Source organism: Eleutherodactylus coqui, chromosome 7 (assembly GCF_035609145.1).
Source record: "Eleutherodactylus coqui strain aEleCoq1 chromosome 7, aEleCoq1.hap1, whole genome shotgun sequence".
NCBI classification, from domain to species: domain Eukaryota; kingdom Metazoa; phylum Chordata; class Amphibia; order Anura; family Eleutherodactylidae; genus Eleutherodactylus; species Eleutherodactylus coqui.
In genome coordinates, this window is record NC_089843.1 from 1,900,320 (window position 1) to 1,917,164 (window position 16,845).

A 16,845-nucleotide genomic window follows, 5' to 3' on the forward strand; every position below is an offset into this window, starting at 1 on the left:
ACCGCCCCCATCAGCCCGATCCCCGCAGCGTACCGCCCCCCGTCAGCCCACTCCCCGCGCCGTACTGCCCCCCCGTCAGCCCTGTCCTCGTGCCGTACCGCCCCCCATCAGCCCGATCCCTGCGCCGTACCGCCCCCCGTCAGCCCAATCCCCGCGCCGTACCGCCCCCATCAGCCCGATCCCCGCAGTGTACCGCCCCCCGTCAGCCCACTCCCCGCGCCGTACTGCCCCCCCGTCAGCCCTGTCCTCGTGCCGTACCGCCCCCCATCAGCCCGATCCCTGCGCCGTACCGCCCCCCATCAGCCCGATCCCCGCAGCGTACCGCCCCCTGTCAGCCCAATCCCCGCGCCGTACTGCCCCCCCCGTCAGCCCTGTCCTCGTGCCGTACCGCCCCCCATCAGCCCGATCCCCGCGCCGTACTGCCCCCCATCAGCCCGATCCCCGCAGCGTACCGCCCCCCATCAGCCCGATCCCCGCGCCGTACTGCCCCCCATCAGCCCGATCCCCGTGGCGTACCGCCCCCCGTCAGCCCGATCCCCGCAGCGTACCGCCCCCCGTCAGCCCAATCCCCGTGCCGTACTGCCCCCCCGTCAGCCCTGTCCTCGTGCCGTACCGCCCCCCATCAGCCCGATCCCCGCGCCGTACCGCCCCCCATCAGCCCGATCCCCGCGCCGTACTGCCCCCCATCAGCCCGATCCCCATGGCATACTGCTCCGCGTCAGGAAGCCCCTGCGGCGTACCGTAATCCCGGTCCCCGCGACGTACCGCCCCCATCAGCCCGATCCCCGCGACGTACCGCCCCCATCAGCCCGATCCCCGCGACGTACCGCCCCCATCAGCCCGATCCCTGTTGCGTACCGCCCCACGGCAGTCCAATCCCTGCAGCATACCTCCCCACATCAGTCTGATCTCTGCAGCGTACCGGCGCCAACAGCCTGAACCCCGCGGCGTACCGCCCCCGTCAGCCCGATCCCCGTGGCGTATGGCCCCCCCGTCAGCCCGATCCCCGAGGTGTACCGCCCCCCCCCCCCCCTCAGCCTGATCCCTTAGGCGTACCGCCCCCATCAGCATACTACTACTATCTGATGGTGAGCTGGATAATTGCAGGTGATGTCACATAACTAACGTGGTGGATGTGATGTCACCGTGGTGGATGTGATGTCACCGTGGCGGATGTGATGTCACCGTGGCGGATGTGATGTCACCGTGGTGGATGTGATGTCACATAACTAACGTGGTGGATGTGATGTCACCGTGGTGGATGTGATGTCACCGTGGCGGATGTGATGTCACCGTGGTGGATGTGATGTCACCGTGGCGGATGTGATGTCACCGTGGTGGATGTGATGTCACATAACTAACGTGGTGGATGTGATGTCACCGTGGTGGATGTGATGTCACATAACTAACGTGGCGGATGTGATGTCACCGTGGCGGATGTGATGTCACCGTGGCCCCGCGCACAGCAGGCTCATCCGGGCAGGAAGCTGTTTGTAGAATTTGATTTAAGCATTGTCTTTTTATTGAAGTGAAGAAGCGGGCGGGTAATCCTGACCCGGGGAACTCCCATGGCGGCACGGCCCACGGGCCACGGTCACACTGGTCATACATGGCTGCACATCCAAGTGGGAGAATGTATCAAGTGGGGACCACAAGGCTCTGTCCTGGGCCCAGTGTTGGCCAACATTGTTATAAATGATCTGGAGGAGGGAATTGTGGGAAACTGAGCAAATGTGCCGACGACACAAAGCTGGGAGGGATAGCCAACACTAGGGAAGAGAGTATTCAGAAAGATATAGAAAAGCTTGTACAGTGGGCGGCGACTAACAGAATACTTGTCGGAGAGAGAGAGGGGGGACTCTGACCGATCCCGGTTCAGTCAGTGATTTCTCAAGAATTGACGACTTCCGGTGCTACCAGTTGTCACAGCAGAGCCCCGACCGATCCCGCCTCGCCACGGATTGACTACTTTGAGCGCTCTGGCTGCTACCAGTTGTCACAGCGGAGCCTGATCACTCTGGCGGTATTGTAAGCGCAGAGTCCTTAGAATACAGATGGACCTGTACCCAGCTTTCCCAGGCTCCTGCACGCATGCAGAATGAAAGCTCCAATCCCCCCGGTCGGTCTAACATGTCCAGCACTCTACCATCCCCACACGCTGCCACCACCAGCTTGTACCTGACCGGTAACCTGGACCCGGACTATGAGATATGGACACAATGTGAACGTCATGCCTCGTGTTAGGATGGACAAGGCCTGACTAATGAGCTGACGAGCAGTGCTGAATATATATATATACGGAGAAGGGGGTTACCATGGGGATGAGGGCCACACAACACAGAGGCCTGAGGTGGGCTGGACAAGGCCTGACTAATGAGCTGACGAGCAGGGCTGAATATATATATATATATATATACGGAGAAGGGGGTTACCATGGGGATGAGGGCCACACAACACAGAGGCCAGAGGTGGGCTGGACAAGGCCTGACTAATGAGCTGACGAGCAGGGCTGAATATATATATATATACGGAGAAGGGGGTTACCATGGGGATGAGGGCCACACAACACAGAGGCCAGAGGTGGGATGGACAAGGCCTGACTAATGAGCTGACGAGCAGGGCTGAATATATATATATATATATATACAGAGAAGGGGGTTACCATTGGGGATGAGGGCCACACAACACAGAGGCCAGAGGTGGGCTGGACAAGGCCTGACTAATGAGCTGACGAGTAGGGCTGAATATATATATATACAGAGAAGGGGGTTACCATGGGGATGAGGGCCACACAACACAGAGGCCTGAGGTGGGCTGGTCACCAGGGTGCTGATCCGGGTGGAGTCCCTCGGAAAGCCTTACACAGCAGTGGATCTCCTAAGTCTGACAGCCTGGTCACTGTGAGCCCCTGGTTCTTAAAGGTTTCCCCAGAACACGCCTCCCCTTGCACTCTCTGAGGTCATTCAGGGTGAGGTGGGGGTAGAGGCGTAGGTGTCATAATTTCCGATTTTGGCCATATCTCCACACGGGGTCCTCCGAGCAAAAATATCTGCCCCGCATATCTCTAGTCATGATTTTAGCAATCTCAAACATGACACATAAATTATACCCAGGTACATGGATATGCCTTTGGGGGGGGGCGTGATACGGGGCCCATTGCGCAACATGTGTAGATGCGCTTCATTCAGCTGGCCCACCCGATTCCAAAAATATAATTCAGATCGGGCCGGGGCCGTCACACGACTAATAACCCTTATTAAGAGATTGTCCACTAATAAAGGCCTTGGAGCCAGGGAGTCTGTGGGAACCATCCAGGGTGTCACACCTCCCCGGCAGGCGGGTCAGTAACATCCACTTGTCACTGCCTTAACTTTATGGCCATCCCAACAAAGCACCTCATTCTTTATAACAAAGACCTAATAGCTGTCTACAAATATCTGAAGGGCTGTCACAGTGCAGAGGGATCAGCCCTATTCTCATCTGCACAAGGAAAGACTAGAAGGGATGAAACTGAAAGGGAGGAGACACAGATTAGATATTAGACAGTGAGGGGGATCAATGAGTGGAACAGGTTACCATGGGAGGTGGGGAGTTCTCCTTCAATGGAAGTCTTCAGAGGCCGGACAGACATCTGTCTGGGATGATTTAGTGATCCTGCACTGAGCAGGGGGTTGGACCTGATGACCCTAGAGGACCCGATGACCCTGGAGGACCCGATGACCCCGGAGGACCCTTCCGACTCTACCAGTCTATGATGAATTATCCATGAGTCTGTTGGTTCGGAGTGGTTAGGCCAGTGCAGAAGTTTGCTGAAAAGTAGCAAAATGTTTTTTGGCCAGTTGTCTGGTGTAAAGTCTTTTTCCATTCCTATGGACGATGAGTGTTTAACCCATTAATGCTACAGGTCGTACAGTTATGTCCTGCAGGTTCAGGGTATGTATGGAGGCGATTCCACTCCATATGATGCAGGTGCTGGCTATTTCTTAGGGACCATCCCCGCCCGCAGCACTGCTAATTGGAGCTTCTAATCCTTTAAATGTCACAGTCCTTTTTGACAGTCCCAGGGCTGCCATTGTAGATTGCTTATCGAGCCATGCCTGTGGTGCCGTATAATATAATGCTATGGCATTACGTCAACTGCAGAAGCAATCAAACCACTGCAGGTTCTGGTCCCCTCAGGGGACTAAAGAGATGTAAAAAATAGTTTTAAAAAGAAAGGTAATAAAAGTTAAAAAAAAACAACTTTTTGCCATATTTATAATAAAAGAATCTAAATAATAAAACAAAAAGACCATTTGGCATTGCTGCGTCCGTATAAGTGGGATCTGTCAGGATTTACCGCACGGTGACCATTGTCAGAAAAAAATAACGCCACAATTGTACATTCTTGATCACCCCTGTCTCCAAGAAAAAATGGAATAAAAAATGAGCAATAGGTCATATTTACTCCAAAACGAACTGATAGAAACTGCAGGATGTGCCGCAAAAAATGATCCCTCACACAAGTATGTCGACGGAAAAATAAAAAGGCGATGGTGGCAGAAAAATAATTCAAAAAAATTAAATATCTTTAAAAACCCCCAAATAGACTACATAAGTTTGGTATGGCAGTAATCGTACCGACCCACAGAATAAAGATAGCATTTTTGTTACAGTTTGTACACCATAAAAACAAGAGCCCCTCCCCCGACCAGTGACCATTTCACTGCACTCAGAACTTTTTTTTAATAGTTTTTGAGTACACTAAATGGTACCACTGAAAAATACAAGTCGTCCCGCAAAAAAACCACAACAGCTCCCAGATATCTACATAGATGAGTAAATAACAGTCCAGAATTTTTGAAAGGAGGGAGGAAAAATTGAAAATGGGGGGGGAAAAGGGTCTGTGTCCTTAAAGGGTTAAATAGCACGATAAATGCCCGAGCCAGTGATGATTTTTATGCTGGTCAAAACTGAGCGACCAATGAGAAGCGTGCAATTCTCCTTAGTCCTTCAGTCATTGGCTCATGTTTAAGCTTAGTGATTATCAGTAGTCCTCTAGAATCCCCAGTTAGTGACTAGACGTCAGGGATAAAGCCAGCGTTGTCTATTGGCCCATATATACATATATCCTCTCCGTTACACGCTATCAGTAGTCCTCTTCAATCCCCAGTTAGTGACTAGACTTCAGGTATAAAGCCAGCATTGTCTATTGGCCCATAAATACATATATCCTCTCCGTTACACGCTATCAGTAGTCCTCTAGAATCCCCAGTTAGTGACTAGACTTCAGGGAAGATGTCCTTCCAAATTTGGTTTTACATCCAGTCCTCCTCGTTCTCTCCCAGGTGCCGGAGGGGCTGGACTCTCACAGCTGAGGTCTCCTGTGAGGAAGGATGGTCTTACTAGATAACCCACCAGGGATGGACAAGGACAGAAGGAACATGGCTGCAGGGATATTAGACCTCACCCTAAACATGATCCACCTGATAACCGGAGAGGTGAGCGCTCCACATGACATCACTCCTCTCTGCTAGTAAAGCAGGTAATGACTGAAGGATTCTTGGCCTCCATGTAGTGATCAGTGTCTCATCATCCACAGGAGTACACAGTAGTGAAGACAGCGGCTGTGACTCCTATCATCCATCTCCAGGAGTCTGGAGGGTGGAGCCCCATCACAGCTCCTCCCCCTCAATCCCTGATCCAGAAGGTCCTAGACCTCACCAACAAGATGACGGAGCTTCTGACAGGAGAGGTGACTGCGGGGACTGTGGGGGGACATTATACCGGGGGGCTCTGGCTGATGACTGGATATTGTGTTGTCAGGTGCCTGTAAGGTGTCAAGATGTGGCTGTCTATTTCTCCATGGAGGAGTGGGAGTATTTAGAGGGACATCTGGATCTGTACAAGGACATCATGATGGAGGACCACCAGCCTCGTACATCTCTGGGTAAGAGGAGACCTTCCTGATTATAGAGGAGAGCGGTGATGAGAGTCACCTAGACTCACCCATCATCACATATGCAATGTATTCAGTCTCTGGTTATTATCTATAGATGGATCCAGTAGTAGATCCCCAACAGAGGGATGTCCCAGCCGTCTGTGTTCCCAGGACCGTCCGGAGGAAGATGTCCCGGAGAACCAGCAGGTAGATGACCCTGAGATTCTACAAATCCTCTATAGGTTGATGTATGCAGCTTTCTACTAGACTCCTCCGGCCGCCTGCAGTAGACGCTCTAGTCCATCTTGTTGTTGTTGATAGATGATGCTTCTTCTCATCGATGACCCACCAGGGATGGACAAGGATAGAAGGAACATGGCTGCAGGGATATTAGACCTCACCCTAGACATGATCGACCTGATAACCGGAGAGGTGAGAGCTCCACATGATATCTCTCCTCTCTGCTAGTAAAGCAGGTAATGACTGAAGGATTCTTGGCCTCCATGTAGTGATCAGTGTCTCATCATCCACAGGAGTACACAGTAGTGAAGACAGCGTCTGTGACTCCCATCATCCATCTCCAGGAGTCAGGAGGGTGGAGCCCCATCACAGCTCCTCCCCCTCACTCCCTGATCCAAAAGGTCCTAGACCTCACCAACAAGATGACGGAGCTGCTGACAGGAGAGGTGACTGCGGGGACTGTGGGGGGACATTATACCGGGGGGCTCTGGCTGATGACAGGAGAGGTGACTGCGGGGAATGTGTGGGGACATTATACAGGGGGGCTCTGGCTGATGACAGAAGAGGTGACTGCTGGGAGTGTGGAGGAATGTTGTTTCAGGAAAAATCAATGGTTTTCCTCTAGACTTAACTGTGCTGCCCCAAATGAATTATGATAAGAAGTAGCATGCATGCAGAGTCACGGAGTCTGACACCATGTTGGCCAACCAGCATACACTTCTGGTGTATTATCAGCATCACGATACAGATATAGTGGAAATGATGCAGTAACACAAATACACGCCCCCAACGTCATGACAACTCATGATTGGCTTAGGATGTAATGACTACTGATTAACATATATTAATGCCTTAGGTTATATGTTGCTAATGAACATGTGATTCCTAAGAAACACAACGAGAATAGACTTTATCAATATTCCTGCCTGGACCAAGAAATCCAAGGGAGGAGGTGAGGAGCAGCCCCCCCCCCCCCCCCCCCCCATGAGCTGTGGGCATCCTAGGACTTTCTCCTGAGAAACACATCTGGAGAGCAGTGCTAAGTCCTGGGAGATACCACCCAAGAATCCAACACGCCAATGTGCGCTAATGGAGCATCTTACTGCTAGCTATTTACTAGGAAGATAGATGTACTAGAATGTGTGTGTGTATATATATACGTGTATGTGTGTGTGTGTATATATATATATATATATATATATGCTTGCCTAGACTGATATGAGAAACATATGACAAGATATATATATATATATATATATATATATATATATATATATATATATATAATTACTCTTACAGTCCCTCCTTTTGTTTCTTGGAGCAGCTAGGAGAACAGCCAGCCAGGTACTTACCAATGCCCTAGTGACATAAGCCAGCTTCCTACGTGACTTCTTCAGATCCACTGACTGATGCACCCCTCGGCTCACAAGAAAAAGTTTCATAGGAGGGCACTGCATGAAGAGAGGGGTGACCAAAATCAGATTTAGCTTCATTGTCAGTAGGCAAAGCACCATACATAACAGGGACAGCTTTGTCAAGAGTCTCAGATAAATCCCTGAAAGCACAAAGTAATGCAGCAGCCAATAATAGCAATGTCAGTAAGAATAGTCACTAAGGTTATAGCAAAAGATGAAATCCGGTGGCTCCATCTGCCGAAAGTATCAGTCCACCAATTACCAAAGGGGGCGGAGATGCCAGACTTTGCAGCTAGTTCTTTAGAGAAGCCAGTTAGACCCTTCAGAGCCTTAGTTCTAGAACCATAGCTGTGAGAGAGATAACGGATTGAACAACCTAAGAGAAAGCTTATGTTCATCATGGTGGGAAGACTCTCTTACAACGAGACGCTTGTATCCAATTGGATTTGTCCTTCCAGCTGAACATCTCTAGCGGTGGTCCGGAACACTTGTTATGGAACGTCGTCTGGGTTCTAGAGCTTTACGGGCATGTCTTTTGGTAACGACCCAACCGCCTCGTTTCACAGAATGCATTCCTTCTACGCTGCCAGGATCTGGAAGGGAAGCACTGGAGAATATACACTAGTTATCTCTTCACATATCTCCGGGGAGCAGGTCATGGATCTCCATGTCAGTCTCTGGATCTGGAAGGGAAGCACTGGAGAATATACACTAGTTATATCTTCACATAGACCCAATCTCCGGGGAGCAGGTCATGGGTCTCCGTGTCAGTCTCTGGATCTGGAAGGGAAGCACTGGAGAATATACACTAGTTATATCTTCACATAGACCCAGTCTCCGAGGAGCAGGTCATGGGTCTCCGTGTCAGTCTCTGGATCTGGAAGGGAAGCAAACACTCGAGAATATACAATAGTTAGGTCTTTTGTGAGACCAATAACACAGTTTGTCAGGCTACCAGGCTGCATCTGGACTTATCACAGTAAATACAATCCTAACCTTGGGGCCGACCCAAAAAGTACCTCATATGGGCTGAGGCCTATTCTGTCCGGTGTGTACCTTACGGAGTAGAGTACCAGAGGGAAGCACTTGGTCCATGGTCTATTGAGCTCTGCCATGGCCTTCTGGATCGTGGTTTCTAAGGTACCATTTAAGCTCTCTGCTCTACCACTGCTGTGTGGATGGTACGGAGCAGGAAAGACCTGTTCTACCCTGAACACTTTCATTACTTTTTATCACCTCAGATCAGGTTTTGGTGGTGGCGTTTGTGAGCGGGTATGCCAGACTGGCTACCCGGAGAATAAGTCTAGGCAGACCAGAACGAACTCGCATCTGCCTACCCTTGGCAGTTGGAAGAAGTCTACTTGAAGACGCTGAAATGGGTAGTCCGGACAGGGGGGTGCACTGCATGGGAGCCTATACAGACCTCCCCACGCTCTGTGCACAAATCAGGCAGCCCTGTGTGTTTAGCTGCCGTGACGCTAAATCCTGGTGCAGACCAGTGACTTGCGGCCACATCTGTCATAGATGTTTGTGACAGGTATGTATTCCCATGGGAGGCTGGAGCCATGATGAAATAAGGGCCTGTGGAGACAAGGCTTGTTGGATACCATCCATGTATCTCCAGGTGTCTCTGCCCCTCCTGCTGGTTCCCAGTGTTCCTTTCTCCCCCTTAGTTGCCTTCTTTTGTAACTGTATCAACAGGTCATAATCCACCAAGAGTGACATCTGAGGGGGTATCTGTACCGCCCGAACCCCTGTAGGATCAAGTCTGGGCTTCTGTGTGGCTGCCTTTGCAGCTTGATCAGACCGTTGATTTACAGTTGCCCATTTCTGCCATGCTTGGAGTGGCCTTTTGTTATTATTTAAGGCCACTCTCTCGGGCATCAAGAGGGCTTCCATCAGTGCATGTACACCTTTTACTGTTTTTAATAGTTTTTTCATTTGCTGTCAAGAACAACCCACTCTCCAGATGGTTCCATAGTCATGAGCAATGCCAAAGCCATAGCGTGCGTCCGTGTAGATCCTAGCCATGTTTTCTTGAGCATGCTTCTTCCAAATGCAGCAGGGTAGTAGGGTTGAGGGTGTTTCAATGCTGACACGTTGAGTGGCATGAGCAGAGTGCCCTGTAGGCGAAAGTGACGTGCTGTGGACCAAAGTTTGAGCTGAACTTCTGCCAATATCACCAGGACATCATGGAGCCTAATACTGAAACCTATCTCAGAACTTATGTGCAGCTGCTGCTACTGTTTCTATCACAAGAGGGCGCACCACAAGCAACAGGGTGAAGGCATGCCGAGTAATATGCCACAGGGCGTTGGCGACCAGCCTGAGCTGGCATGAGGACAGTGCAGTATGTCCATTCATTTCTGTACAGTGAAGGCTGAAAAGCTTAGTATAGTACTGTATCATCAGGGCTGAGAAGAAAAAAACTAGACCACAATGTACAAGGTGGGAACATTTTTTTTTCTATGCTTGGTCAGGCAAGTGGAAAAGGTTTACTGGGCAGGCAATATTTATCACTGCTTATCCTGAACTTCTGAGTTCATGAATGGAATGCCAGAGCTGCAGTGAAGACTGACATATACAAAGGCAAAAAAATGAAGATGAGACGCTACCACTATAGAAGTAATTATAACAAAGTGAAAAACTCCTCAGCGCTCACACCATCAGAATGAAATGGAGGATATACATCTGAAGATAGAAATGTATAACCTACTTCGTGGGGGCGCCCCTGGCATAGGCGCCTCCTGATCCAAGACCGCGTATCAAGAAGTGGCAGAAAATCGCAGTGATGAAAGGTTTAATATACAAACTAAAATAAATACTATACACAACGCGTTCGGCCGGACGGCCTTCTTCAGGTGTATAAGATACAAACAATCATATATTTATAGCAAATAACAATAAAGTACCTGATAATTGATGTGACCTGTAGCAAAGGAAGGTGGTGAGACATGTAAGGGCGTGGCATAATGCTGACGTCCGGGGGGTCGGCGCCTGGTCATGTAGCTACATGTTGCGGAGGGGTAGCTCGTGACGTAATTGTAGCGCGTCAGATGGTACGGCTCCGAGACGTGTAGTGATTGTTACGCGTCATATGATGCGACTGTGGGCGTGTCGCCAGCGTCTGACGTAATGGCGCATGGTCATGTGACCATGTGTCATAGGGAAATAGCTGATGGACTCGTCAGAAGGCGCGGCTGTGGGCGTGTCTATGCTCTGTCACGATTGCACCATAGTGATCACACACAAGGTTTACAAGCAGTTAAGTATTATCTAGACCAGGATCCACGAACCCCCCCAGACAAAACTATTCATTTTAGATGCTTTACATTTTATTTTACACAATAACTTTTTTAAATTTAACAACTGCTTTTTCATCCAAACGTGCGGCACTGCGATGGGTACAAAAGGCGCCCCAGTTTATGCCAACTTGTACATGGGAGTCTTTTCTTGACCCTTACATTAAATTCTACAAAAGATTTATTGACGACATCATCCTCATATGGGACAGCGCCCTGGAAGAAATCTCTAATTTTGTCCACCACATAAATTCTAACATGTGGAACTGAGAATTCACAGGATCTATCATCCAAACCAAAGCCACCTTCTTAGACCTGGACATCAATAGAGAAGCAGGGAAAATACAAACAAAGACCCACTTCAAAGCTGTGGATGCGAACAGTTTTCTCGATTTTCGCAGCAACCACGCGAAACAGTGGAAGCTAAACGTGCCTTTGGCCAATTTAAGCGTATTAGACGCAATTGCTCGACCATTCAAGAATATGAGAAACAATCCGAAATCTTGGCCAAAAGATTCACAGACAAGAAATACCCCAAAACATTAATTTCCAACTCTCATACTAGAGCCAAACTAGAAGGTAGGGGCATCCAATCTCCAAACCACATCAACGCACCCCAAATAAAAAAACAACACTTTCAAGACTGTAATTTGATCACCCGTTACAACTCACCATAAAGAACTTAAGGATATTATCAGAAAGCATAGGCATATTCTGAAATCAGACCCATACCTTACATCAGAAATACCCCCCCTTCCAAAAATTGTCTTTAGAAGAAGCCGAACATTAGCTAACATTTTAGCTCCCTCACAACCACGACAATTCAGACCCAAGTCCAAAACAAAAATACCTACTTTCTTATCACAAACTACAGGAGTTTTTAGATGCGGTAAACCCACTTGCAAATGTCAAAACATCTGCCATAAACGTAAGGAAATGGACATAGGTACAGACATCCCCCCATTCCATATCAATCATAGAAATAGGTACAGACATCCCCCCATTCCATATCAATCATAGAAATAGGTACAGACCTCCCCCCCATATCAATCATAGAAATAGGTACAGACATCCCCCCCATATCAATCATAGAAATAGGTACAGACATCCCCCCATTCCATATCAATCATAGAAATAGGTACAGACATCCCCCCATTCCATATCAATCATAGAAATAGGTACAGACATCCCCCCATTCCATATCAATCATAGAAATAGGTACAGACATCCCCCCATTCCATATCAATCATAGAAATAGGTACAGACATCCCCCCATTCCATATCAATCATAGAAATAGGTACAGACCTCCCCCCCATATCAATCATAGAAATAGGTACAGACATCCCCCCCCATATCAATCATAGAAATAGGTACAGACATCCCCCCATTCCATATCAATCATAGAAATAGGTACAGACATCCCCCCATTCCATATCAATCATAGAAATAGGTACAGACATCCCCCCATTCCATATCAATCATAGAAATAGGTACAGACCTCCCCCCCATATCAATCATAGAAATAGGTACAGACATCCCCCCATTCCATATCAATCATAGAAATAGGTACAGACATCCCCCCCATTCCATATCAATCATTGAAATAGGTACAGACATCCCCCCATTCCATATCAATCATAGAAATAGGTACAGACATCCCCCCATTCCATATCAATCATAGAAATAGGTACAGACATCCCCCCATTCCATATCACTCAATTTTTGAACTGCGCATCCAGCTACGTCATCTATTTAACAGAATGTCCTTGTAAATTGAAGTATATTGGACGCACGGTTAACGCCCTGCGCAGCCGCTTAAATCAACATAGATCAAACATAAAAAAAAGTTTTCTTAAACACAGTATTTCAAAACATTTCTTTACACATCACTCATCGGACCCCACCCATCTCAAAATCACCCCAGTTGAACAAGTCCCAAATGGTGAATTTTCAAAATTAAGAACGAAGGAAATGTTTTACATTTACCATTTCAATACCCTAGTCCCGTACGGCTTAAATGAGACTTTAGAGAAATTAAAATTTTTTTTTAAATATATACATTTAACCCCTTAGTGACGAAGCCTGTTTGCGCCTTAGTGACGAAGCCAAATTTTGGAAATCTGACATGTGTCGTTCAACGTAGCATAACTCCGTAAAGGCTATACATATCCAAGTGATTCTGACATTGTTTTTTCGCCACATGTTGTATTTCATTTTGGTTGTAAAAACAGACCAATATAATTTGTGTATATTTATTAAAAGCACCAAAATTGGGAACATTTTGAAAAAATTGTCATTTTTTTCACATTTTCAACTGTAATATCTCAAATATGTCCAAACATACTGTACAAATTTTTGATAAGATATGTATTTCCATCTGTTTACTTTATTCTGAATGCACACTTGAAAAACTTTTGTGTTTTTTTTAACCATTTAGAGGACATACAAATTTAACATTACTTTTCAGCATTTTGAGGAACACTTTGTTTTCCTGCACCAAGCCAAGTTTGTAAAGGCTCATGAGTGTCAGAATAATAGATACCCCCACAAATGACCCCATTTTAAAAACTACACCCCTTAATGTATCCACTGAGGGGTGTCAGGAGTATTTTGACCCCACAGTTTTTTTTCCAGGAATTAATTAAATTTAGAGGAGAAAAAATAAAATGTCATATTTTTGCAAATATGTCATTTTAAAGACATATTTCTTTCGTATAGTACACATGAAAATGAGGATTTACACCCCAAAATGGATACCCCCGTTTCTCCCGTGTTCAGAGACATACCCATTGTGGCCCTAATCTTATGTCTGGATGCACAACGGGGACCAAAATGAAAGGAGCAGCCGGTGGCTTTCAGAACACAAATTTTGCTTGAAGGCGTTTTAGGCCCCATGGCACATTTGTAGAGCTCTTGAGCGGCCAAAACCAAAGAGAACCCCCACAAGTGACCCCATTTTGAAAACTACACCCCTTAACGATTTATCTAGGGGCGTACTGCCCATTTTGACCCCACAGCTTTTGAATGAATTCAAGCAAAGCAAAAGGAAAAAAATGTGATTTTCGTTTTTTTGTCAATTCTGTCATTTTAAAAACTGCTTTTTTTGTACAGCACACACATGAGTGAAGACTTCCACCCCAAAATGGATACCCCTGTTTGTCCCGTGTTCGGAGACATACCCATTATGGCCCTAATCTTATGTCTGGATGCACAATGGGGCCCAAAATGAAAGGAGTAGTCGGTGTCTTTCAGAACAGAAATTTAGCATGAAGGTGATTTAGGCCCCATTGCCCACTTGTAGAGCCCTTGAGCGGCCAAAACGACAGAGAACCCCAACAAATGACCCCATTTTGAAAACTAGACCCCTTAACGAATTCATCTAGGGGTGTACTGTGTATTTTTACACTACAATTTTGGAATAAATCTAAGCAAAGCAGTAGGAAAAAAATTACAATTTTCATTTTTTTGGCAGTTGTATCAATTTTTTTTGTACAGCACACATAGAAATGAAAACGTTCACCCCAAAATGAATACCCCTGTTTGTCCCGTGTTCAGAACCATACCCCTTGTGGCCCTAATCTACTTAAAGGACACATGGCTAGGCCTATAATAGAAGGAGCACCCGTTGGATTTCAGGGTACAACGGAATAAATTCCAGGCCCCATTGCCCACTTATAGAGCCATTGAACGGCCAAAACGATGGAGAACCCCCTCAAATGACCCCATTTTAAAAACTAGACCCCTTAACGTGTTCATCTAGGGGTGTATTGCGTATTTTGACCCCACAGTATTTGAATAAATCTAAGCAAAGCAGAAGGAAAAAATAACGATTTTCATTTTTTTGGCAATTTTGTCAATTTAAAAACTGTTTTTTTTGTACAGTGTACATAGGAATGAAGACGTTCACCCCAAAATGGATACCCCCGTTTGTCCCGTGTTCAAAAACATACCCATTGTGGCCCTAATCTACTTACAGGAAACATGGCAAGGCCTATAATAGAGGGAACACCCGCTGGATTTCAGGGCACAACTGAATAAATTCCAGGCCCCATTGCCCACTTGTACGGAATAAAAATTGACACCTTAAAAAATATCCCCCCCCCTCCCCCTCCGCGCCCTTTTCGGCGTTCCCCAAATCTTAGATAAAAGTAATAATGTGAACTGTGTAGTATTTCCAAAGACAGGGGTAATTACGGAGGCTGGTTGGAATAGGCACATGGGGCAATAAAACCGGGTATCCCTCCTCCTCTCATGCTTTTTGGGGGTCATTTCTTGACCTCAGTGGCGGGTATGGGGTGTAAAAAGTGGCGCTCCGTGAGTCTCCGTAAGCTTGATGAGGTGCGGCGGTCTCACAGAGATGGCGCTCAACAAGCTGCTCCTGGACCTGCATGAAGGCGAGCGTTCCCGGGGCTTCTTGTAAATTACGTATTACAGGTAGCGGTCTGAATAACGCCGGGCTCACGCAGCCGTAGGCGGGATCCGCTTGCGGGGGCCTGCAGCGGATCCCATCTGTGAGCCCGGCTGTGACCCGGCGTACGGCCACGTAATGTACTGCGCATCACTGCCTACTCACACGGGCGGTCATGCGCAGTACTTTTTTTGCTTGTATTTCCCGCACCATCGCTTAGCGATGACACGGGTACCCGCAGCCCGTTTACAACATAGTTGGGTATGGGCTGCGGGTATATCCATGACCATGGAGCACAATGGGCTCTATGCTGCCGATAGCCGCGGTAAAACAGAACCTGCTGCGTTCTCTTTTCTGCCAGTGGATTACGTAATTCCGACCCGCTAATGTGAGCGGAATTGTGTAATCCAATGCGATTGATCTGCGTATTACCGCGGATCAGACGCATGCGGAATCCGTAATTCCTATCTGGTCATGTGAGACCGGCCAAAGGTAGATCGCTACCTTTTTATCACGTGACCGGGGACCGCTCAACGAGGCCACCCGTCACTGCTCCAGGCTATCGGCGACCGTTGGTCGCTGGGAGCAAGGAGATTTTAAATTTCCTGTGCTCCCCGACTCCTGCGCATGTGTCCGGTGTTTTGCCGGCGGTCGCATGTGCAGAACCCGGGAAAGTTCACGAAGGAAGATCACGTCAGGGGTGCAAAAACGGAGGCCTCCAGTAAAAAGTTTCATCTCCTCTCAGCGATCGCATCGGTTAGGGGAGATGAAGCTTCACCTTTTTTTTACTTTTACGTGATCGCCCTTATCCATTGGATAACGGCGAACACGTGACCAGGAACCGCTCACCGCGGCCCCCCCGTGAAATCTCCAGGCTCTTGGCTAAGTTTTATAGCCAGGAGCAGGGAGATTTTAAATTATCACAGCTTTTGCGCATGCGCCTGCCATTGTGGCGACGGCGGCGTGCGCAGAAGCTGGGGTAAGGTCCGTGGATAAATTCGCGGGCCTTAGGTACTTCATTTCATCCTCCCTCACGGATATGATCCGTGGGGGGAGATGAAATGCAAGCTTTTTTAACTTTTTAAAACTTTTTAAAACTTTTTTTTTAACTTTTTACCCTTTTTTTTTTTTTTACTTTTTACCCTTTTTTTTAGTTACTTTTTACACTTTTTTTTACTATACATGATCACTGTCATCCATTGGATAACAGTGATCATATCCCTTGTGACATCCCTCTGCTCTGGGCTACACATGGCAGCCCAGAGCAGAGGGATTTTAAATTTCCCGGGGCTCGAGCCCCTCTGTGCACGCGCCCGATGATTGACATCGCATGCGCAGACGGGCACTTCGGGTCCCGGGACATCGCAGAGGATCCGAGGAGAGTATTTTCACCTCCCCTCATGGATCCGATGCATAGCGGCGATCGCGTGCCCGGGGACCACTCACAGCGGTCCCCGGTAACACCTCCTGGTTCTTGGCTACCTTCAGGAGCCGGGAGCCAGGAGTTTTTAAATTTGCCGGGGACACCCGGGCTTCTGCGCGTGACGTCATCGTCTGGC

The 16,845-nt window shown here is 47.9% G+C and overlaps 1 protein-coding gene across 5 annotated transcripts in view; it reads left to right on the forward strand.

Moving 5' to 3' along the window:
• Positions 1 to 16,845, forward strand: part of LOC136572290 (zinc finger protein 585A-like) — a 335,481-nt gene that overhangs the window by 879 nt on the left and 317,757 nt on the right. For 4 of the 5 annotated variants that reach the window (XM_066572729.1, XM_066572721.1, XM_066572723.1 and 1 more), the window contains exons 2-7: positions 5,328 to 5,480; positions 5,582 to 5,734; positions 5,806 to 5,929; positions 6,036 to 6,127; positions 6,242 to 6,352; positions 6,454 to 6,606. In XM_066572729.1, the coding sequence (XP_066428826.1) occupies positions 5,376 to 5,480; positions 5,582 to 5,734; positions 5,806 to 5,929; positions 6,036 to 6,127; positions 6,242 to 6,352; positions 6,454 to 6,606 (738 nt within the window). In that variant the 5' untranslated portion in view covers positions 5,328 to 5,375. Of the gene's footprint in view, positions 1 to 5,327; positions 5,481 to 5,581; positions 5,735 to 5,805; positions 5,930 to 6,035; positions 6,169 to 6,241; positions 6,353 to 6,453; positions 6,607 to 16,845 lie in introns of those variants that run through there. The other variant, XM_066572724.1, reaches the window with a different exon arrangement.